We start from the raw sequence: 24,750 nt of genomic DNA on the forward strand, positions 1-24,750 counted from the left end.
CTGGAGACCAATAACCTTACTATGTAATGATTATAAACTACTTGCTTTAGTTTATGCAAATCGCTTAAAGCATGTAATTGGAAAACTTGTAGAAGAATATCAATCAGCTTTTATAAAGGGAAGATCATATTCACAATCATATTCGACTGATTTTGGATATGATTGACTACCAGTCATTCATTCAATCAGATAGTCTTGTGTTATTCATAATTTTTTTCAAAGCATTTGACACTATAGAACATCATTTTATGTTTACAGTGCTCAAAAAACTCGGATTTGGAGAAGGGTTCTGCAAGATCATAAAAATGTTTTATAATGATAAATATCTACATATATCTGAAATATCTACAGTTACATCTCCCTCAACCCTGGAATGACACCAAAAATTAAGATTTTACGTGGAATTAGACAAGGTTGTCCTATTTCGCCAAAATTATTTATTTTATGTACACAAATGCTAGCATTTCTAATTGTAAATCACCCTCAAATTAAAGGAATTACCATTTTAGATTATGAATATCGAATAAGTCAATTTGCAGATGACACAGTAATCTTTCTAAAGGACAAATCCTTCCTTTCCATTAAAAAAGCCTTGGATATAATATCAATCTTTTCCAGAGCTTCAGGATTATGCCTAAACTTGAAAAAATGTGAAATACTATCTCTTCATCCGTGTACTGAGACAAATATAGGCTCCATTCCTATCAAAACTGAATTAAAATATCTAGGTTTAATAATATCTAAAGATAAAAATAAGAGAGAACAGCTAAAAATTGAAGGGAAAATAGAGGATATGAAAAAATCTCTAAACCATTGGCTTATGAGAGATCTCTCTATTCTTGGTAGAATCTTATTGACAAAAGCAGAAGGTTTATCAAAACTAGTATATCCTTGTCAATCTCTTTATGTTCCTCCCCAAATGATTAAAAAGGTAAATTCCATCATTTTTAATTTCATATGGAAAAATAAGACCTACTACCTTAAAAAATCTGTGATGGTTAAAGACTATAAACATGGGGTTAAAAGCGGCTGATTTTGAATCCATGATAGGTGTATTAAAGTTGAACTGGATAAAAGCTTATTTGGCACAGCCTGATTCCATATGGTTCCACATACCAAAATATCTTTTCCAAAATGTTGGAGGATTAGAATTTTTGTCAAGGTGTGACTTTGAAATAACTAAACTACCTATCAAATTGTCTGACTTCCATAAACAAATACTGCTCTACTGGAAAATGATGTTCACTCACAACTTCATGCCGCACTAATAGAACCATATCAATTAACAGGAAGACCTTATTTAAACAAGAATGGTATGATAAAAAGATTCTATATGTTACTGACTTGATGGATGTAAATGGCAATTTATTGCAGTTTAATTCATTTGTAGAAAAGTTTAGTTTAAAATGCTCTTATAAAGAATTTAATCAAATTAGCAGAGCTATTCCACCTCCCTTAAAATACATGATTAAAAATATCCTCACAAACTCAAACGTGTCTGTTAAACTGCCTGATTTAAAATTGGTGAACTGAAATTTGGTGAAAGGAAATGTAACAACAAAGTACTTGGAAGTGTGTTTAAAGAAAAGCTGTTCCATGACATCAAAAAATCAACAAAAATAAAGATAACAGATAATGAAGTGACACTAATGACTTATTGTAGTTTTCTTAAATGGCCAATTGCACCCAAGGTAAAAGAAATTCAGTTCAAATTAATAAACAATATTTATCCCGCTGCTGAAACCCTAAGGAAAGGATTCAATTTTGTCAATTTTCAATTTTCAAGTCCGTGTGTTTTCTGTATGACAGAACACGAAACGATTGAACACTTATTCTTCTAAATGGAAAAACAGAAAACCCACCATAAACTGTTTTAAAAATGAAATTAAAAACTATATCACATCCCTAAAGGAAGAAAATCAGTCTATCAATGAACTATATGAAACAATGTCAAAGTCTCTTGCTTTTTAAGTTACAATCCTGTGTTCTTTTAATACGCTTAAAGCACTTTTGTTAAAATGTCAACCCGTGATTATTTTATTTTATATTATCTTGTTAATGTGTTGTAAGCTTGTAGTGTTTCAAATGCAAGCAAATGTTTCCTCAAATTAGTTCTTTTTGTAAATTGATGTATATTTCAAATTGAAATGTTCAGTAAATTGTAATGTGAAATAAAGTTTGGTGGAAAAAAAAACATTGGTGTGCACATTTTCAAATTTTTAGGCGCAACAGGCTTCAGGGGCTGGTCTACCAAGCCATTTTGCCACGCCCGTGCTCACGACCCTTAATTACGTAATATTTTTGACTCGCCGGAGGCGCCTGAAAAATTCCAGGAGTTTTGGGGCATGTTTAGGCCCTGAAAAGGCCGCCTAATAACGCGGAAAAAGAAGACTTCGTTGCTCGGGCCCTAATAATAATAAAATAAATAAAATTAAAAGAAAAACATCTCTAAGTTTTATCACTGAAGACTGGAGCCAAAAGCCACCATCACTCAGTGCTCATTTAAACTTGAGTGTAAAGTGTAAAATTTAACTTCACTGATATACTTGATTAAATTCTGTTTTTGAGCTTGTACAGCTGGTATGTTGATCTGTGATATGGCTCTTATCTGGTACTGAGGAGCCCAGATATAAACTTCCCTTTTTGCAACATTGTGTGTGTGTGTGTGTGTGTGTGTATGTGTGCGTGCGTGAGATGAAACACAAAGGACTGATTGAGGGGAGTGTGAGAGACAGACTGTAGGTGAGAGATAAGAGTGAGAGAGAGAGTGTGGTAAAGAATAACTTCCTGCTGAACCAACTGATCTGTGAGAAAGAGAAGAATTTGGACACGGGGAGAGGAAGAAAGAGAGAAGTGTAAGAAAACAGAGCCAAAGGAAATCTACTGGAAAAGAAGAGGAGAAAACTGGGGCAGCTGCAAGCAACAGTGGATTAAGGTGAGTGGGTTTTTTGTTTCTTGGCTTCTGACAGTCCTGTGAAGCCAGATACTTTATTGTGTGGCCGTTATGCACTGGGGATGCTCCCAGTGAGTGAGTGAATTTGTAAGCTCAGGTAACAACATAACAATGTTAGAAAGGTCGTGTATTATGTTTCGTCCTGCGGAGGAAGGTTCTGTTGGATTAGTTTAATTAAACCAGGGCGCTCCCAACTGCAGTCCAGGGCCAAAAAGCTGGAGAAGGTAACAATGCTCTCACATATCGATATTTCATTTTATGCTCAGAATAGGTCATGATTAGTTGAACTTGAGTCATGAACTGTTTCTCTAACGTTAAAAAGTATGCAGCGTTCAAACAACAACAACGCTGTTTAACTTAACATCTTGAAGTTAAGGTTAATAAATTATCTTAGCTAACATTGTTAACGTCATTCCCTCTATTGTTTCTGTTTCGTCATATGGATATTTATACAGTACATTTATATTAGGATAGGTTTAGTCCTATCCTAAGGCTCATGCTCAAATTCCTCTTGTGCATTTGCAGGCGTCGCAGCAGCTCATGTATGTACTGTGAACTACAGTTAACCTTCAATATTTACACTGTTGTTAGCGTTGTTTGATTGACATGCTGTTGCAGCTGTGGATACGATGCATATGGATGAGTGTTAATTGTGTGGTTGAAGTTGTTGGGCATTATGTTGAGTATTTTCGTACTGTCGACTCTGTAGTAGCCTATAGGCTGTGCATTTTTTCCAGCTGTAAATATTTGCTCTGACCTCTCTCTGACCCTCAGTTTTTTTCATCTGAGCCCTCGTGTTTCCACCACTTGTCTGTGTGACACCCTTGTGTTACTGAGATATTTACTCTGAATAAGATGTAATCCTCATTTGTTGCTTTTAAAACTTGGTTATGTTAAAGGTCAAAACAAATATTTTTGGAAGCTGACATTTGTTCCAGTATTATCTTCAAATATGAAGCATTTCCAAGCTCTCAAATATACCTTTAAACTAGGGTGTGAAAGAAACACAAAATTCTAGGGACACGTGGTCTGAAGTCTGAGTGCTCAGAGAGTAGATCTACAGTACAGCTTGTACTCACTGGCACTGCCACGGAAAAACACAGATTTCATCATTATATTTGGTAAATGCACTGTTGGCTCACTGCAAGAGCAACAGAAGTTAGTGTTTGGGTCTCCAAATGCACAACAGGTTGCAAAATAAGCAAATTACACCAGTTGTGTAAATAATTTACATAGTACTTAAATTGTGGTGGATAATTTTCTTTCAGTGACTGAAGTTTGGGCACACCAGGGAAAATAACATATTCTGCTTATTTTTGGAGTGAAGAAATAAATACAATCCCTGCAGCAAACATCCACCCACTTGCCACACAGGTGGAAGAGACCAGAAATCCCTCCAGAAGGAACAGGTGAATTGTGCTCCCTGGTCAGGGACCAAGTCCCCTGGAAGGTGGAAGACATGTTGCATTATGAGTTCTAGCAGTAATTAAGGAGGTGTACTAGCTTGGAGAACTGGTCTATGACTGTGAAGATGATCAAGATATTACCATCAGATGGTTGTAAATCTGTGAGGAATTCCAGAGAGATGTGTGGTCAGGGGTGATGAGGAATGGGTTTTGAAAGAGGACCTGGAGAACCTGAGAGTCAAGATGAACTGGAACTGTAACATTACTGATGTACTCAAGTTTCTTGTGATCCAGGTCTGGGATGGTGAGGATTGGAGCTGAGATAAACTAGTACTAACTTGTATTATGTATTAACTGTCAAGTTAGACACATAGTGTGAAAAGCTACTGAATGTACCTCAGTAATGTGAACTCTCCTGAGGCAGGTCTTATCTATATCCTGCCACAGGTATGAGGGCTGTCATATCTGTTGTTTCAGATCACTTATCTATTGTTTCATCAGCTCGTTTGCATCACTGTGGTTAATATTATTCAAATTATTACCAGGAAAATATACTCCTATGTCAGCACATTACTCGCCCTCACAAAATGACACAGAATGACTGTATAGCTTGTGTAATGTAATAATGTAATATCTTGACAATGTAATGGCTTAACAAGCGCAAACTAAGAAATATAGCAGTAATATTAGTTCATGATGAGTATTTTTGATTAAATGTGTGTGTGTGTGTGTGTGTGTGTGTGTGTGTGTGTGTGTGTGTGCTGCTGCTGCTGCTGCTGCTCAGGCATGGAAACCCAAGTTGTGAAGCTCCTGACAAATAGTTCTGATTTTGCTTCCTTAAGCAGTTTGGGAGTTAGATTATGCACACTGAGTCAACTCCCATTCTGAGAGCTTGTGAGGCCTACCACATAGCTGAGCTGTAGCAAGACCAGGTCAAAAATCTGATAAACTGACTTCTTTGAAAGATGGTTTTCTACTTCAGTACATCACTGTCACCAAACAAGAATGCCAATGGATGTTTTTGCAAAACCAAATGACACTGTTTTTTAAATTCTCCTTCTGTGCAATATCTGTGCACAAAAGCTACATTATGGTTAAAGTTAGAAAAGACTTTGAACATTGAAAAATGAACTATGGTTAAGGTATGGTGATGAAAAGGTTGTGTTTAGGAACAGTGGTGGTTACAATTAAAGGGCAATTAAAGGTATGTGATGGAACATAAAGTCTGGTGTGGTGCATTAGATAAATTGATTGATAGATGCATAGAACCTTACGATCTGTGTACCTGTTCATGCCCTCAGATGGAAATCTACACTCTAACAGTAGCCACTGGTACATCAGAGTATTCGGGCACCAACAACTACATCTTTGTGACCCTGGTGGGAGAGAAAGGGGAGAGTGAGCGCACCCTGCTGGACAACCCTGGACTGGATTTCTGTCGGGGAGCGGTAATGTGTGATTTGGAAATACTGAAATTATCTCCACTTTATCTGGCAGAGTTCATCAGGTTTACATGTATCTTTATTTCTTTGTCTCATCCTCTTTTGTTTGTTCATTCATTTGTGCAATTTCAAAAGAAGTTTTGATTACATTTTGGCAGAATGATCTCACTTAGGTCCTCCAACCTTTTGAGAACGTGCCAACAAAGGGATGGTATTGCATTTGTATTATTTTAAACTGTAGCTATATTATCTGTGATACATTCATGGATCTTTGTTGTCATTTGTTGTTAATATCAAAGATCCCCTCACTTCCCGAACATCACAGTATTCTGACCTGTGATCAGTTTACTTTAAAAAGGATAACAAGTTACATACTCTGACAATGAATCTTTGAGCTTAACTCAATAAGATCAACAAAGCAACTCAAAATGTCCACCTCTGTGAAATAACTGGTGCATTGTAACTTAAGGAAATAGCATTCACTTTTTCTTTAAGTGAATGTCCCATCTGAAGAGGTATGCCATCAAGAAATACAAAGCTGCTGACTTCTGGATTTGATGTGACCATTCTAGTTTTATTTAAGGATCCTCTATTTCAGGGCTCTTGATTCATAGATCAGTCTGTCAGCCCTCCCCTTTGGTCGTGAGCTTTGGTTAATGACTGAAAGAATGAGATAGACATGGTGCTTTCTACACAAGGAGATTGAGCTCAGTTGCTGGTTAAAGAGCTCAAACATCAGGAAGGAGCTCAGCATAGAACTGTTGCTCCTTTGAATCAAAAGTAGGCATTTGAGGTGGTCTCCCAGTGGAGGTTTTCCTGTTAGGTCCAAATGTGAGGAGTACCTGGGGAGGACCCAAAACACAGTGGGGCATTACATTATGATATCGGAAACATACTTACTGTTTAATGTTTCATGTCCGTGAATATTTTAGTTTGAATGTAGAAGTGTTTTCTATGCTTGAAAAAAAAAGACAATTATTTCTTTCTTTCTCCTGTCCCTCTCTTCATCCCTCTCTGTCAGGTTGACCAATACAAGGTGACCAGTCCTTCCCCTTTAGGCTCCCTGCTATTGGTCAGACTGGAGAAACAGAGGTACTGGGTAGAAGATAACTGGTTCTGTCGCTACGTCACAGTGGAGCCTCCAGGTGGACACAAAATGACCTTCCCGTGTTACCGCTGGCTTGTAGGAGATGTCAAGGTCGAGATAAGAGAGGGAACAGGTAGGAAGATTCAAGCCATTCAGTGTCAACTCCTAATGGTAAGCTGTAAACACATTACCTTTAAGCAATGCAGCCAACCACTAACTGATCCAGCACCAGCTCTTACATTGCAGCAGTGGTGATGTCATTCAAATTTTACTTGATAGCCAAGTATGAAGCATAAGGTTGGGTGTGCTGGTGCAACACCAGTGATGTGCAAATCCTGGTGTATGGACTGATTGTTCTTTCTGCTTTGCTGCTTTTTTACAATGTTTTGTCCACATGTACCTGTTATGAAGCAGCCTTGGTATGAACCAGTTTGTGCTGAGATTAATGGAGTTTGGGCTAAGCATGAAAATATTAGGGGCAGCATGGTGGTGCAGTGGTTAAACACTTTGTTAAGGTTATAAAAAGGGTCAGGGGTCTCAGGTTAAGAGCTGGGGGAGGCACAACGAAGACATTTCCCACATGAGTGCTCATCTACCATTCCCACCTCCCCACCATTACTTTTCACCACTCTACATGAAGACACACTACTTTCTGCCCTTGCACTAAACATTGGGACTGGACATAAATTGTGACCTGTGGAACTGTCCATCAATTCAATTTCTAGGACACTTAGACTTATTAACCTTTTGAGTTTCATCACTGCAGCTAATTTCTTGGTCTTTTACTCTGTTTACACCTGGCATTAACATGCAATCTATATCTGGATGTCCTATCGAGGTACATGGAAATATGTGTTCATGTAGCTGTAAAGACGCACGAGTTGAATGTCACCTTGTTTCAGGCCACACCCTAACCCCAGGAAAACATAGCAAAAAGCAGCAACTAACTAATTTGCATATTGACATCTAACTAATTTGCAAACTGAGATCAGATCACAGTGAAGCCAAAATGGAGATACAGCAACACTTGTTAATAGCATGTGTAAATACAAAGACCCATGGATTGGGTGTTATAATTTAGGCACAGTCCAAATGTTAATACCTTGTGTAACTGGGCCCTATATATAAGACTGGAGTGCTGGGGCTGCTATGACTGTTTTCTATTTCCATGAAATTTGTTTACAGACATTCAGGGTTGCCCTTATATGTTCTCTATGGCCTCCATCAGAGAGCATCCAAGAAGAAGACTTGCTCTAAACTGAGGTATTATTTTATGGCCTTAAGGAAATAAAAGAAAGCTTAAACTGAGGCCTGTTTTCTTTTGAATAAAATAACAGTAACTTTGTGATTAAATATTCTATTTCAAAATGTTTAGCTCCATGCTTGCACCTGCAAGATAGTTTTCCTTGTAGTTTTCCACACAGTCTCATTCAAAATCTTTTTTTATTTTTTAATTTTGCTAATTTCAGTGTTGCCACACCAGCCCCACCTCATCCACACGGCCAAATAAGCAGCCACAACATTCTCAATTTGCAGGGAGGGGACATCCCCTTTAAAACCTTGGGACAGTGAGCATGAGCCCCAGTTAGTCTGAACTGGTGCCTTTTCCTGTCTCCATAGCTAAGACGCTGAGGGAAGACTCCTCATCTCAGCTGGTGGCGCACAGGAAGAGAGAGCTGCAGGATAAACAGAAGACTTACAGGTCTAACAGCAACACAGAAACACAAAGATAGAGCTTCACCCCAGAGTCAATGTTTTTATATATCATATAAATTATTATTTCTATTGTTCTGTGTGTTATCATGTCAGATGGGTAACGTGGGCTCCAGGGATTCCCAGATGTATCGATGCTAAAACAGAAGCAGATTTACCCCAAGATGTCCGCTTTGAAAATGAGAAGAGGAGTGACTTTGAACATTCCTTACACTATGCGTAAGTGGTACTCACACACACACCCACACACACACACACACACATACACACACAGTCCTCAGTTCTTAGAAATTTTGAATAGTTTCTTGAAAACCAAATCCCAGTTTTAACCTCTAAATAGATTAATAAATGGTGTGAAGGTGGTCTGAGTTCTCACAATGTAACTTTATAATCAGATCTGTATCCCAATACCACGATGAATGTCAGTTGCACATGCACCATTTCCTCTCATCAGCTTGCTGGAGTTGTCTCTTAAGAAGTTGGCCATCAGGTTTGGGAAGTCCTGGAATGATCTGGATGATTTCAAACGGATCTTCTGGAAGCTGAGAAGCCCCATAGCTGGTGGGTAAATACACACAACATACTCCTCACAAAACCTTAAAAACTTAGGGGCTGGGCAGAAGTGTAGTAGTGTGTTACATTTCAGTTGTTTTGGATAAAAGCATCTGCCAAATGATTAAGTGTAAAATGTAAAATGTTTGCCTTTTCTGTGTGGAGTTTACACACTTGTGTGGGTTCTCTCTGGGTACTCCAGCTTCCTCCTACAGTCCAAAGTTATGCAGGTTATTTGGTGAGTTAAAATTGTCTGTATTTGGTGGTGTGAATGTGAGTGTGAATGGTTTTTTGTCTATATGTGTTGGCCTTGATGGGCTGATGATTTGTCCAGGGTATGCAGGACCCCCCCACCCCCACCCCACCAATGACCCTTACAGATAAGTAGTAAAAATAATGAATGAATGAAACAGACAAAAAGTGAATTAGCTTTAATTTAACATGCAGTTTTTCATGTCAGTATAACACAATAAATGCATACATAAAAAGGAAATATACACTCACTGAGCTTTTTACACCTGGACACCTGATTCAATCCCCAGCTCCTCCAGAGGGGGCGTTGAAGTGTCCTTGAGCAAGACACTGAGCCCCTAACTGCTCCTGATGCTATGCAATCAGTGTTTTAATGTGTGTGTGAATGAGACATGCATTGTGAAGCACTTAGAGTGGCCTCTGTACAAGAAAAAGCAGGCAATGCATAAAATCCTGCAGATATAGGTCAGGCATTTCAGTTAATGTTCACATAATACATGTCTTGACTATGTGATTGCTGACAGCTATCACAATATTAATATCTTCACTCTTTATTTTTTCCTCATAATTATGCTTCTCTGTGTGTTTTTTTAACACACATGGCTCCAAAGCTACAAGCATGTTGACTTTAGTCGAAGACAAAGTCAAGGATTGAAATGCTGTCTCTCTCAGACCCCCAGTTAATAAACAAGAAAAACAAACAAAAACAAAGTAATTATAAGTAATGTAAGTAATTATATCTGTAATGGTTGATTTTCTATGGATTTTTTAAAATGGTTTTCTGTGGGGAATGAATGAAACATGGTGAAACATAGCAATTATCTCAAAATCTATAAAGGCTACAAGACTAAACCTCAATGAATAGCTTCCTTATATCTCACATATTCAAAAACGGTAGCAATAGTTCCATCAAGCGGTGACAAATGCGTTAACAAATGTTGCAAATGTTTTGGCTAATATCTCAGCAGCTGTGAGACGGGAAAAAAAATTCTGGTGTCTATGCATTTAGTGAATGATGCTGAGGAGATTGATATTTAACCGTTTTTATCACAAAAATGACAGCATTTAGAATTCTTTGATAGATATGCTTTTGACTCCTTGGCGCATACCATTTCTTGTTTGAGATCATTTCCATCATCAGCTAACAAACATTTGTGGGTGTGGTCAAATCAGTTAAACCGCCCGTAACTCGTTAATTATTCATCTGTTTGCAAACAAATTTGGCTCAAGTGTACAAGCTGAGACCACACACAAGACTGTAGAGTTCCATGCAGTTTTATCACTAGGAGCCGCTATGGTGACACAACAAAAAGTGAGTAAAATCACTGATATCATGAAAACTGGAACTGCGAGCTTCAAAGGCTGCCAGTTCCAGCAGGTACAACCAAGCTGCCAGAGCTTTCAGCAGTCACACTGTATTTTCTGCAGGAAATTCACAATCTAGTAATGAAGAACAGTAACTTAGATAACTACTCTTTACAACTGTGGCAGACAGAAAATGCAATGCACAGTACGTCCAACCCTTATTTTTAATCATTTTTAGTCAACTGTCTTAGTCAAAGAAAAAATTTAGACATGTTAAGTCTACAAAAACACTTGACATTTTAGTCTAGTTTTTGAGCATTTTAGTGAAACTTCAAGGAACTTTTAGATTTCATGCAGCTGATTTCAACAATTCTAGAAAGTTGCAACAGCATCAGCAAATGTAATGCAATCTAACTCTTGCATTATGAGTCAGTGTGAGAGTAACCAGAGAAAGAACCCCCACCCCCACCCCACCCTCCACAAAAACCCTTGAACAGCCTTGCAATATATCCAACCCTTATAATGTTCAGTTTCCTAAGGGCTGTGCCAGAAAAAGTTAATTTTATTAAGTGATTTTTTTAGGCCTTAGTGGTGGTGATGTACTAGATTTTTACATTTACTCATTTGACAAATGTTGTAGTCCAAAACAACTTATAAGTGAGGCAACTTGAGGTTCAGTGTCTTGCCCAAATGACAACCCCGCAATCAGTAGACAACCCACTCTACTACTTGAGCCACAGCCACACTTAATAATAATAGGTTGTACGCTTGCATTTAAATAAAGTTGTAAAGAAAATATTTGGAACCTCTTTGCACACAAAGCAAGCAAAGTACTAGACAGCTAACTGCTGCCCAACAGACATTATTCAAGCCCAAAACAACTAGTTAGTTCCTCTAATTTCATTGAGAAGTGGTTGAGTGGATAAGAACATTTTACCAAAGACAATGGGAACAGGAATATCTGAGAGCCATCTCTGCAGGCAAACATAGAGCTGGGGCTCTGCCCTAGTTCTGGCTTAGCTTAGCTGTTCCAACAGCATCTATTACACCCCTCTCACAGTGCTGTGGAGATGGGTACCGCTATGCACGACTATTAAAACTGCAATATGAGCCTTAAACATAGATATTGTATCAAAGCCTCAGGAATGGTGTGGTTGTTCAATGCTAACAAAATAGTTATTATCTTATGTCTGTTAAATAAAGAATAAGTGTGTTTGACTCAGAGTACTGTATGGAGCACTGGAAGGAAGACTGGTTCTTTGGCTACCAGTGTCTGAATGGCTCCAACCCAAGGATGATCCAGAGGTGCAAGAAGATACCAGAGAATTTCCCTGTCACATCAGACATGGTGCAGAGCTCCATGGCTCCCAGGACCAACTTGGACAAAGAACTCAAGGTGGAAAAATGCACTGTATTATCAATATCATCTAGACAGGCTTTGTCTAATTTATGCCTCAGAATTTTTCATTTATCTCCCTCCATGTCCTCAATTGTTCTCATTTTTCTGCCTCTCTCCTGTCCAGGCAGGAAATATCTACTTGTTAGACTACGCCATCATGGATGGGATTCCCACCAACACAATCAAGGGAAAACCTCAGTACATTGCTGCTCCGCTCTGTCTCCTGTACCAACACCCAGATGAAGGACTCATACCGATTGCTATACAGGTATATTATTCACAGCTATTATGCCGTAGTGCTGAAATACTGAATGAACTCAACATGTCACTGATGTACATGCTAACAATCACACGTTTATATACAGTGAAACTTGATTAGTTGTGGTGTTGTGCCAGCAGCACACAGTAACATGAAGCATCGGTTTATCGGTTTGGTAACTGGGGAAAAGGGTCTCAGGATAGAATTCATTATTAGAAGGTTAAATTTGTTATGAACACCTGAGAATATGAAAAACCTAAAAGAGAGAGCACCTGAGATTGGCAAATGCATCCTGAAAATACTTAAAATTTGAAAAAATGTAAATAACCTTGAGAATTCTGAATGTAAAGCTAAAAATGAATGAAAATATAAAAATGTTAAATGAAAACCCAGGACTTTTGAATGAAAACCTGTGTGACCACTGCATGTAAGTCTGTCAGTCAGAATATAATGACTGTAAATCTGAGAAAGCTAAAAAATCTGAGAGGTTTATAAAAGATTAAACATGGGACATATTTATGTCAATCTCAGAGTATTAAAAGTTAACGTGAAAGTAAACCTGAGAAGAATGTATTTTACCTGAAATAACACTATGAAAACACTGAATGTAAATATCTGATAAGACTGCATGGACACTGAGAATGTTAAATGAACATCAAAGAATGCCTGTATAGCTGTCAATGTTAAATGACGCATTTTCCTACATTGCGGGAACTGCACTAGAGAGAGAGAGCAAAACTGGTTAGTAATATCTGAACTTCATATGGTCTGAGAGCTTTTATATATGTAGAGTTTGAGGTCCTTTTCACAGTGGAACATGACTGTATGTAATAGTTTCCCATCCTCGTCCTCAGCTAGAGCAGACTTCAGGCCTGGACACGCCCATATTCCTTCCCAGAGACCCACCTTTGGCCTGGCTATTGGCTAAGATGTGGGTGCGTCACTCTGAGTTTCAGGTGTTCCAGCTGCTGTCACACCTGCTCAGGACTCACCTTGTGGTAGAGGTGTTTTGTGTGGCTACTCTGAGACAGCTGCCTGCTGTACACCCTATATATAAGGTAAACAACCATACCTTTCAGTTAGAGGATTTACTGTATACAATCCTCAATTCATTTTAAGTGCAGAAAGAATCTGGCCTTTATTTGACACAAGCTTATATTCAAGGCAGGCCTTTGTTTCTAATTTTCCTTTTTCTGTGGTTGAGACAAACTCAACACAATTACACAACAGAAACAGAAATTTTCTTCAGGAAATGCACTAGGTTTTTTAAGATGTTAAACTAAAAAGTCAATGAGGTTAAACATTAAACATCATAGTTTTACATTAAAAAGACTTGTAGTGACTCATAGGACATAGGACCTCTACTGGCAGGTTTTTAATTTGAAACACCTGCAGGGGCTTCATGGAGGGTGACTTAATAGATGGCAATGGCAAAGTAAAGGTGATACTTATGTTGAAAAAGAGAAAGTGGACCTTTATAAGCAACAGTTCAATTATTTGTGCTGTTATTTGAGATTCTGTCATTATGTGAAAACGTGGCTTTTATTTGAGAAGTTTTTACATACTGTGGCCATCACAGTCATGTTGTACCTTGGAACAATTTTCTGTGTCTTCCTGTTGCAGCTCCTGGCCCCTCACCTGCGCTATACTCTGGAGATCAACTGTAGGGGGCGCACTCAGCTTATCTCTGCCGATGGCATCTTTAAACGGGTCTGTCACTTTAAAACTGTATACTTGGGATATTGGATGTTAGAACCTATTTAATGTGGGCTTGACATACCATACCAAAATCTCAACCTCATCATTAGTAGAGAGGAGAAATTAAAAATATGCTTATTAGCTGTGTTTAATCTGTTGCTGACTATAATGATGGTTGTCATCTCTGTGGTGATGACCATGTTTGTGTGTAGGTTGTGTCTACAGGTGGTGATGGCCTGTTGGTTCTGGCTCAGAGGGAGTACAAGGTGCTGACCTACCGCTCCCTCCAGCCATGCATTGACTTTGCTGACAGAGGAGTGTCCCAGCTCCCAAATTATTTCTACAGACAACACAGTCTGATGCTGTGGGAGGCCATACACAGGTAGACAACACACACCATACTCATACTAACACATCATGCTGAGTCTACTAGCAGCTGGCAGGACACTGCTGTTAGGTCTGCTTCATTCTGAAAAAGAGCAGCTTAAAAGCAAAGAGTATCTGTATCTCTCTATCTGATGTGACATATTGAAATGGAATATGCCAGATATCCTTATATTTATATTTTTGGTCCTGACCAATCATTTGTGAAACATTTCTGTGTAAACAGGATAGCCCCAAGGAACATCATGCAGCAGATCTATGCTTTCATTTTTTAAAGTTTGGAGGACAGGTCATATTCCATAAATATATGCCAGGGCATGAATTCCCATCCTTATTTATTATGGTACTAAAAATGGTATATTACACTGTGTAACAAAATTGTTGATATTTCTTGTTCCTGGGCATAAAATTTTATTTCCCAGTTGCTTATGCCTAAAAAGGAAGAGACCTATTTTTCTCTCCAAACTTTGCTTTTGTGACCTGGGTAATGACACAGATGACCACAAGTAAAGATGATTCTGTAGTGCACAGGATTCTCCCAAGAAGCTCAGTGGGAAGGAAAAAGAAGCTTGACACAGCATTGTCACAGTGGCTCAGGGTTTTTTGGATGATCACAAGGCCGAACATTATGTGGAACTGGTTGAAGCTCTGGGGAAGAGCTACATCAAAATGGGCTGCAGGATGTCCCTGAAAGTCCATATCCTTGACACTCAGGGAATTCAATGAATCCAAGATTGAGCCTTCACAGCATCTGCTCCGCATCGGCTTTGGAACACCCTGCCTGAAAACCTGAGGGCCCCACAGACTGTGGACTGCTAAAAAACAGCTAAAGACTTTTCTGTTCAGGAAAGCATACTAAATTAAATGCTACTTTTAATTTATGTTTAATGCCCGTTTTTAATTTGTTTTTCATCTATTGTCTGTTGTGTAGCACTTTGAGATTTGCCCTCAAATGTAAAGTGCTTTATAAATAAAATGAATTATTATTATTATTGTTAACATGAGAGCATACTCAGAGGAGCCTTATGTAAGTGAAAATGTGCAGATTTGCCTGTTTCATATAGGCTAATTTCTGAATTTCATTATGCAGGTCACAAAAGCAAAGTTTGACAGGAATAATGGCCATTTTTTAAATACTTTTACAACATAAGCAGTTAAGAAATAACATGTACTGTCCAGGGGGAAAATTTGTGTTACATAGTGTTATCAGTAAGAAGTAAATTGTGAATAATGCATGCATTTAGGATTTGGACATGGACATAATTTCCTATTTTGAACAGGAAATCAAAATCAACTACATAATGTAATTTGTGAGTGTTGCCTAATCTTAGCTTCATTACAAGGTGTCTTGGTGTAGTTAATACTGTAGATTTGTTCCAGATTCTGTATCTTGGTTTAAGCACTGTGCCATACTGTCTGCAACAATGTCTTGTTGATAGACTCAGCAAAATGTTCAAGTTCACACAATTTTGTGATTTGAGGACACCGCTAAAGGCCAGGTTTGCCCTCTGCTATCAGTACTAACTAAACTTTCTTCAGTTTTGTCTCAGGTATGATAAACCTGTACTACCAATCAGACCATGATGTGCAGGAAGACCTGGAACTCCAAGCCTGGATCAGAGACATATCACAGGAGGGCTTCACAGAGCTCCCCAACTTTGGTGAATTACACATACCCTGCATTTTCATCCATAACACAGATAAAGCGTTCATGCAGTCATTTAAAGTCTTTAAAGTGACAAAGAATTGGGGAAATGCTTTTATTTGCGGTCTTTCTGGGAGTTACATGTTTAGATGGATTTGTTATGTCTATGTAATGTGTGAGGATGTGGTCAGCTTAACTTAGCATTAAGATCAGGGAGAAACAACTAGTGGTTCTGGTTCTGTCCAAAGTTCTGGGGCCAATCCCAGCTGACATTGGGCGGGAGGAAAGGAACAACCTGGACAACAATCTATCACAGGACTGACATATAGAGACAATCATTCACACTCACATTCATACGTAGAGTCACGAGTCACCAGTAACCTGCATGTCTTTGGACTGTAGGAGGAAGCTGGAGAACCAGGAGAGGCACTGGGGGAACATGCAAACCCAGAAACCTTCTTGATGAGCCATACTGCCCCTGTACAAAAATAGAAATGTAAAAATGACAGTTTGTGTTTTGGGAGGAGGTACACTGAGGAGCCAGTAGCAGGACAGAAATATTCAAAATCATTGTAACTGTACACAGGGGAGGTTTGACAAACGTCAGAGGAATCCATTTATATAAAGTGGGGTTAGCAGTGGAGACGATATGTTGCATATACAATATGTGTATCTCCCACATAATGATAGATATATTTCAGGTCTGCACAGTAAGCTCAGCACCAGAGAGGAACTGTCCACCCTGCTGGCAGTGGCCATCTTCACGAGTACAGCCCAGCATGCTGCCACTAACAACGGACAGGTGCTGAACGCTCACACACTTGCACATTGTGATGATGGTTTTTCTAATGCTGACAGCTCCCTAGCTCAGTGTTGATGGTTGGAAACTGTCTATTGAACTCTTAAAACATCATGTACATTTATTTTTGTAGTTTGACTGGTGTGCCTGGGTCCCCAACACCCCCTGCACCATGAGACAACCCCCACCAACAGACAAGGATGCAGTTACCATGGAGATGATCATGGCCACCCTTCCTGATGTCAGCCAGTCCTGTGTACAGATGGCTATCACATGGCATCTGGGGCGAGCACAACCAGACGCTGTGAGTCCATCTCTGTCTGCTTTGTGTGGGAACAGATTACTACAAATAATAATAAAGCCCACTAGGGTTGTATAAACATAAAAATGACAATATCAATATGTTAAGAGCAAAATATAAATGAAATAAATCAGTTAATCAGTCAACTTAAATTACTGATGCATTAACCCAGATTTGCCGGTAAAATTATTAGTTTAGATAATGACAGTACATTTTGACACAGAGCCATATCTAGAAGAGAGGACCTCAGTTTCAGTAGTCATTTCAGTTGATATTGTATTTTAGTGGTGCATACTAACAAACAAATGTACCATTAACAAATTAACCAGACACAAAATTACCAGTCGTGTAATTTTGGAGCCCCCGAGGGTCTCGAGGGTGACCCACTTCTGATCAGAAGGCGACCTGCACTACCTCCTGAGCCACAGCCACCCCATAAGTCAGCATCTCAAAGAAATGTTTCCAACATCTTGTGGAATTCGTTCCACAAAGAACTGGGACTGTTTTGACATCAAAGGGTTACCTGTTATTAGTATGGTGTTCCTAATAAAATGCTTGTAGGCTGATGGAAACTGTTAATAACACAGTGGAAAGTGTTCTCAAGTTTATCCTACAATTATAATTATGAACAAATGTTAATTAATAACACAGATAACATTGTTTTTCTTTTGTTTGGATACATAAGTCAAACATTCACTGAGTAGCTGGAAAAGTGAGTGATGAGTCCAATCAATGAAACCAAAAAAAACACACCCAAACATTTTGAGTTTGCTATTCACAAGATGCATATCAGAAGCTGGGTATTTGTATAAGTGGTTGTATAACCTGCTTATGGTGCTGACTCAGAGAGGGGGCACCATCCTGTCCCATTTCACACTGGGATGGCACCTCATGGTTTGGTGGTTAAGAGGCTGACCCGTTGGCCTTGTGGCAGCTATGGTATCCACAATTAAGAATGCATTGACCACCTGTACCTCAAGGTAAAGCGCTTCCTTCAGGCAGCTTCATGACAGCCAGTGAAGTTTGAAAGACATATTTCAGTAATCCTGTTGTGTGTGGGGCTGTTGACTTGACAGTGATCATGTTACACCACCCTTATTTGTTCATCTTTCTTCAGCAGCCTCCTGTTTTCTTCTGCCTAGATTCCCTTGGGCCAATACATGGAGGAGCACTTCACTGAGAGCCGGGCTGTGGAGCTGATTGACAGGTTCAGAACAGAGCTGAAGGAGATTGAAGACCACATCCTGAGTCAGAATGAAGGACTGGAACTGCAGTACCTTTTCCTCCTACCCAGCCGCATAGAAAACAGCATCACAATATAGAAATACTGACAGAGTACTCCACGCAGGATCTGTTTTTATTTTGAGATTAAATCATTTTTTCTATAGATCATTGTTTTTTGTTTTGTTTTTTTAAAATGGTATTACATTCATTGTAATTCAATGTTGTAAAATATTATTTTAAAAAATGAAAATCAACTAGACCATTTGTGATTGTCAGTTATTATTGACCAGACTGCCAACTGAGCAACTCCATCTGCCAATGAAGACCCTCATCAAGGAGGATATTTACATCTGAATGACTATGAAAAGAGCTAGTGAGTGTACCTTTATTTGTATTTTCTAGTTCTGTACCAGATCCCACTGATACAAAACTAGAGAATGTGACTTGAGTGAAAAATAAGAATACCAGGTAGATCATTGTTACTGTGATGTTATCATGTGCTAATGATGTTTTCTGTTTAAGATATGGGAGCAAAAGTGCAGCATCTGAGCTGTGTAAGATGCTCTGTCCATGACTCTGATGGGCTGACACATTGGACAGAATAACTAATAAGCTTCAACAGCTGTGCTGCGTTCAGTGGACATTCTGAGAAATAAAGACATTTATAACCTCATTCTAAAGACTGATATATGAAACACAGTTGTCAATTATCTGAAATGGGTATGAAACAGGTATGAAAGAGCAAGTCAAGGCAAAATAGAGAACAGTTGAAATCCAGTGGGTAGTTTGTTTTTCCACAATCACACTTGTAATCAGAGGTAGAATTGATCTCATCTTCACTGATCTTGATCACTGATCCTCTGATTAGGACTTTTAAACCCTGAGACAAAAGGCAGCAATCAGAGAACAGGTGACCATCCCAATACATCCTCCTGCTGTCATAGTGCTACCAGGAACTTGTCAGTCCAACATGTGGCACTAATGTACCAAGTACTCCTGAAAAACACACATAAATAACATGCTTACTGTACAAATTAGACAATCTTCATTTCAATCCATCCTCTGTGAATAAATATTATTATTATATACTGATTAAGGACTACAATAGTTATCCCAAATACGATGCTGCTATCCACTTAAATGAGACCACTGCGTTGAGTGGTGAGTGCTGACAATCAAAGGTTAACTTGATTCAGCTTTTGCTGGACTGAAGTGAGCGTCATCGTCCAGCATGGTGCTGTCCTCTGCAAATTCCTGATAGTCTACTGTACTGTAATGTGTAATGTGAACGCTGTGTTTCTGCTGCTGCAAAATAAAATGACTGACACTGTGAGACTTTGCCTGTCATTCCTGCAGAATCAAGTAGCACAAATGATATCCGCAGGAGATGTAGTTTAGGTCAACCAATCCTCTTTCTCACTTGTGTCATTCATAAACTTGAGCCTGACAGCAAAGGTCAATAACACTAAACTCAAACAGCCAAGTAAGTGAAATTACCTTCTGCTTGTTGAGTCTCATCTGGCAGCAGGAGAAGGCTCCTACCACAGCATAGATGGCAGCTGCTATGAAGCAGTTATAGCCCACCTTGCCGAACAGGTCATAGATCCTGTGAGGGGGGTTTGTACTGTGGGGACACACATAATATTACACATAAAGATTACAACCTGCAAAAAGTACACAGCTCACACTGAAACACTTAAACCTGTCCATGTTCACTTTATTCACTTAAAGGTGTTTAAGCTGCCATATATGCATTTTTACTAAAGGAGTATCTCAGCACAGGGGAATATGCTTGTTTGCCTTCTTTAACAGAGTAAGATGAAAAGGTCAGTGCGGTTGTCTTGTAATACCACTTGCAATAGTGAGTCAATGTAGCATCCAGTCTGCCCTTAGGCCAACATGAGAGGATGTACTGATAGCTGAAGCTCTTGATTAATAAACAACTGTTAATGCTGAGACAGAGGTGGTCAATGTTATAAAAGCAAACATGAAAATCTCACCAGTCCACCTTTACAGCCTTGTTGTGTTTCTACTCACGCTCTTTCAAACTTTCACTAACTTTCTAAGAAGAAAGGCTTTTGTAGAAGAGCTCAGAGCTCATTAAATGATAAGTTGGAAGCTTAGTGGTGGCGACGTTGATGTCATGTGACTGTGATATAATTGGTTTGTAGCCTAACATTAGCTTTTTACTTCTGCTTAGCTATGGTAATGATGTCACAGGGAGCTATAGTAAAATTGTTGGGAAAATCATGGCCCTTAGAGAACACTACACAGCGTACTCCACACCTATCATCAAAAGTAACCATGACCTGATTCCCAATCAAACCATTCTTTATATGAATTTGAAATTAAGAATCAACAGAACAGCTCATCTGCAGTTAATACGATTGCTCAAGGACACTGAGCACTAAGCATATACACTGGAGTGTCCAATATATACCATACGACCACATAATAAATAAGAGCTGGCCAATACTACATTTTTGTGGATGATGCTGATATCCATAGTTGACAGTTCAAACAAAAACACGCAACACAAATAATCTATATTGTTAATCCTCTCTGGTAGACAATTGACCTTGACCATAAGTAAAAGTACTTAAGTAAAGTATGTACCTAGGGCATCAGATTGGCCAGCCCTAGGTACATACAGTAGATACTGATATGGAATAGCAAGAACAAGTAAGTGAACCCTTTGGAGTTGTCTGCATTTCTGTATAAATATGTCTCAAGATACGGTCAGATCTTCATCTAGGTAACACCTTTGAACAAACAATCCATTTTGACCAATAATACTAAAATTATTGTATTGTTCCTGTTTCTGTTGAGATATACAGTGTAGGTTAGAAAATTTTTTTGGGAAGAACACACAGCTTTAGAGATGTTGTAAAAAGGACAGTGAATACCAATGTGAAAACATCACTACAAGGTGAAGCATGATTTGGGGCTGCACAAAACAGTAGGAACCTGTTCAATTTTAATTAGTGTCATAGTAGCATATTACATCATGAATTGTATTTTCTCCCAAGATGATTTTACTAGAGACAATAGACCCTGCTTCACTCTGCACTAGGACATTTTACACTTTTTTGGCATGCCATCTTGAAATACTGCAGAAAAGAGACTTCTTCATTCATTCTTCATTCATTTTATTATTGTTTGCAAATCTTTCCACAAGACTTACTGTAATCACAAAGACTCAACAAATGCTAACTTACTTCTGGGTTTTGGAACTCAGTACTGCAGTACTCTATTCCAATGATTTCCAGCCTCCATGGGAATCAAAAACTTGAGAAACTTATGTTTTTTGAATAAAGTACCTCCAAGTGCAAAGAATGCTGACCAACAGTCCAACAGATGTTAAACTAAGCTCTGAGGTTCTTGCTGAAACCAAAGATAACATCAGTCTCTTCACTGAAGCCTTGTGATGCTATTAGTGAAGAAATTTAGTGGACAGGCCTTGTGCTTTTTGACCTATGAGGGCAAGTTCAATGGGAAGTTTTGGCTCATAAACTGTAGTCTATGTGGGAATAGTGTGGTTTGTCTGTGTATTTACTCAGCAGCTAGTGGTGACTTGGCAGTTGCTGGGCACAAGTGTAGTAAAGTGACTGATTGGCTAATTAGACTGGTTAACTCAGCCTTTTTTACTGATGGCCACGTTGTTCTCTCTTAAGCCTGGCACACACTAAAGGATTTTAAAAATGTGAGAGACCACACACATAATGACAAATAAGGACAAATTGTTTTTGTTCTTACAGTGTGCGCTGTGCAACAAGACGTGAAATCTTGTGTGGTCAAATGTGACTTTAGAATAAACATGGTGGACGACTCTTGTTTGATGAGCTTCTGTCTTCAATCAGCTTGCTTCCTGACTGGCTAACGCCCCTTTTCACGTGACAATCCACAGAGTGAGTGCTTGGCTCTCCTCAGTGTACTCCCCACACAACAGGATTTTCGATTGTAAATATCGGGGCAGCCCCGATCGTCTTTGGAGCAGATCAGGGAGGATAAAATCACTCTCAACACACCTCACACGACAGGAGAATCCAGCAAGATAATATTTAGAACCATCCAATAACCTTTTCTGACTTCTTTGGGAGGGGGGACTCAGGCCGATGATAGACACTGCTTTAGACAGACATATCAAACAGCAGTTTTGAGGCAGATCAACACATTACGAATGATATTAACAAGGTACTGAAACCTGTCAGGGTCAGGATAAGTTTCCAGGACATTAATGAAACTTATGAGCTGGCCACCAAAAATATGCCATCCCTGCAGGGATGACGCATTATATGTTCCCCTCAACAAATAGCCAGTGGGATATTTTAAATTGTTTTTTGCATTCTTGCAGAAAAAAAGCTTTATGAGCAACAAAAGTTTATGATTCACATTTTTCTCAAGAAGATAATCTTCACAAATGAACACCACTTTCATGATTTTTGAAGCCTACATATAGTACAATTGCCAGAAAATGTTATGGCACCACCATGGCTGCATGACTTCCTCACCAACATCACCACCACCAAGCTTCCAACTTGTAACTTAATTTAGTGTGTTGACCTCTTCTACAAAGTCCTTTCTTCTTAGAAAGTTAGTAAAAGTTTGAGTATGAGTGTACACAACAAGGCTGTGAAGAGAGAGCAGAGAATAGTTAAGAATAATATGTCTTTTATTTGCTGCATTATGACACTGAAAACGTCTGTGGTCTCATTTAGCCACTTCTTTTTAAGAGATGTAAAAGCTTAAACAAATCAGAAGTGGGTTAATTCCTGATGTACTTTATGCTGAAGAATACAATGGGAATATGTCCTAAGCTTGTGTTAAAACCACAGTATTATTATTTCAGGCATCTGACCTAAAACCCATTAAAAAACTCACTGACTTTGGGACGAGGGAACAGAAAGTGCTAACATGCTAACTTATTTCCTAGGTGTAGGACTCAGTCTTGCACCACTCTATTAGGCAAGGCTGAAAAAGGTTTTGTGGGAACAGGGATGGCAGAGTGTGGGTGCTGTCACACACTTGAGCCCTAAACATTCCATACACACCCATTATAAAATCTGAAACGGTCTAAAAAAGCATAAAACTAAAACTACAAACAAATCACAACATTTAAGTAAACAAAATAATAAACAATTCACAGAACAAAAATAAAATTTCAGAATAATAAAACAGATGCCCTCTGTGAAGTGCACAGCAGGCACATAATTCATAAAGTAAGCCACATAATTTCAAAGGGTTCGCATCTTTTTCTTGCCTATCTGCAATACGCTGGTATAACCTTACTCTTGGTGAATGTCCTCATCTTCCACAGGCACATCATGAATCAGCACAGCTGAATGTGTGGTGAAGAAAATCCCCAGCATGGCCTGAGAGAGAAGAGGAAGACTTGTTATTGAAGGACACAGTTAAACCACAGGTCCAGCAGTAAACATGGCAGGGTTAAAGGGTTTAACTCCACCTGTAGATTAAATTGAAAATAAAGATACTGAACTAAGATTCAATGAAATGAATGTTTCGTAACTGGTAAACACATTTGAGGCTATTCAAAAAACAGATATTGTTAAATGCTTTGAAAACAACATATTAATATACATCATATTAATTTTAAACACTAATTTCATGTCAGATTTTGATTCACAGTAATTTCTCATGTAAATATCTAAACCATTCAACTGCAGCTAAAATTTTGAGTCATTTTCTTCAAAATAAAAGGCCAGTTTCTCTCAAAATAGCAGTGTCTATTAACACAGACAAGTCTTATCAGAAAGCAGTCAGTGAAAGCAAAATGTTATTTTCTTTTTAGTGTTTTCCTCATTTAAAAAAATCTGAAACTATATTGATCAAAATGATGTGACAAAAACTATTAAACCTTTCCTTGATACAGAATGATTATATAAAATGTAATATCCAATTGCACTAAATATATCTGAACAAATTACATCATCAAGAGTTGAAATGAAACTCATATACTTGTTGTCTGCATTGGACAGGATTTAAGTAGGTCTAATAGTATTTTAGCTGGACTGTAGTTTATCGAAAACGAAGGTATGATTACTGAGAACTGAAAAAAGAGAAAAGACAGCAGAGTCACTCACCAGCATTATAACCCCCCACGCGCTCAATACAATCCCACACGCGGCACATTTAGGCCCACAAATCAATCCACGCATTATTAATGTTCTTGAGAAAGGAACAGAGAAACTCGAGCCGATCTGATTTGAGTGCTGGTCAAACTTCTGACGCTTGTTCAGTCAGGTGACCAGGATTGAACTCCGGAAGTGTCCGGCATGTTTTAAAGAGCTACGTTCGTTTAGAAAAAGTTAAT

At 38.6% G+C, this 24,750-nt stretch overlaps 2 protein-coding genes across 4 annotated transcripts; one reads left to right on the forward strand and one right to left on the reverse strand.

Annotated features, from left to right (window-relative positions):
• The first annotated feature begins 2,704 nt into the window (after positions 1–2,704).
• alox12 (arachidonate 12-lipoxygenase) lies at positions 2,705–19,092 on the forward strand. 3 transcript variants are annotated; one of them, XM_018693900.2, is made up of 15 exons: positions 2,705–2,935; positions 5,661–5,807; positions 6,823–7,021; positions 8,509–8,590; positions 8,698–8,820; positions 9,056–9,162; positions 11,934–12,106; positions 12,234–12,377; positions 13,223–13,426; positions 13,992–14,078; positions 14,279–14,448; positions 15,990–16,111; positions 16,797–16,897; positions 17,028–17,198; positions 18,338–19,092. In XM_018693900.2, exons 2-15 carry the CDS (start codon positions 5,661–5,663, stop codon positions 18,515–18,517), a joined length of 2,010 nt encoding a protein of 669 aa, XP_018549416.1. In that variant the 5' UTR covers positions 2,705–2,935; the 3' UTR covers positions 18,518–19,092. The 3 variants fall into 3 exon arrangements, with proteins under 3 accessions (XP_018549416.1, XP_018549417.1, XP_050931517.1); XM_018693901.2 differs by lacking the exon at positions 2,705–2,935 and adding an exon at positions 3,027–3,177; XM_051075560.1 differs by lacking the exon at positions 2,705–2,935 and adding an exon at positions 4,211–4,362.
• rnaseka (ribonuclease, RNase K a) lies at positions 18,535–24,732 on the reverse strand. The gene is made up of 4 exons (XM_018693906.2): positions 24,521–24,732; positions 23,709–23,791; positions 19,917–20,043; positions 18,535–19,415 (listed from the first exon to the last, which is right to left on the reverse strand). The coding sequence occupies exons 1-4, from the start codon at positions 24,593–24,595 to the stop codon at positions 19,398–19,400; spliced, it is 303 nt and encodes a 100-aa protein (XP_018549422.1). The 5' UTR covers positions 24,596–24,732; the 3' UTR covers positions 18,535–19,397.
• Between the last annotated feature and the right edge of the window lie 18 nt (positions 24,733–24,750).

Source organism: Lates calcarifer, linkage group LG14, assembly GCF_001640805.2.
Source record: "Lates calcarifer isolate ASB-BC8 linkage group LG14, TLL_Latcal_v3, whole genome shotgun sequence".
NCBI lineage: Eukaryota > Metazoa > Chordata > Actinopteri > Centropomidae > Lates > Lates calcarifer.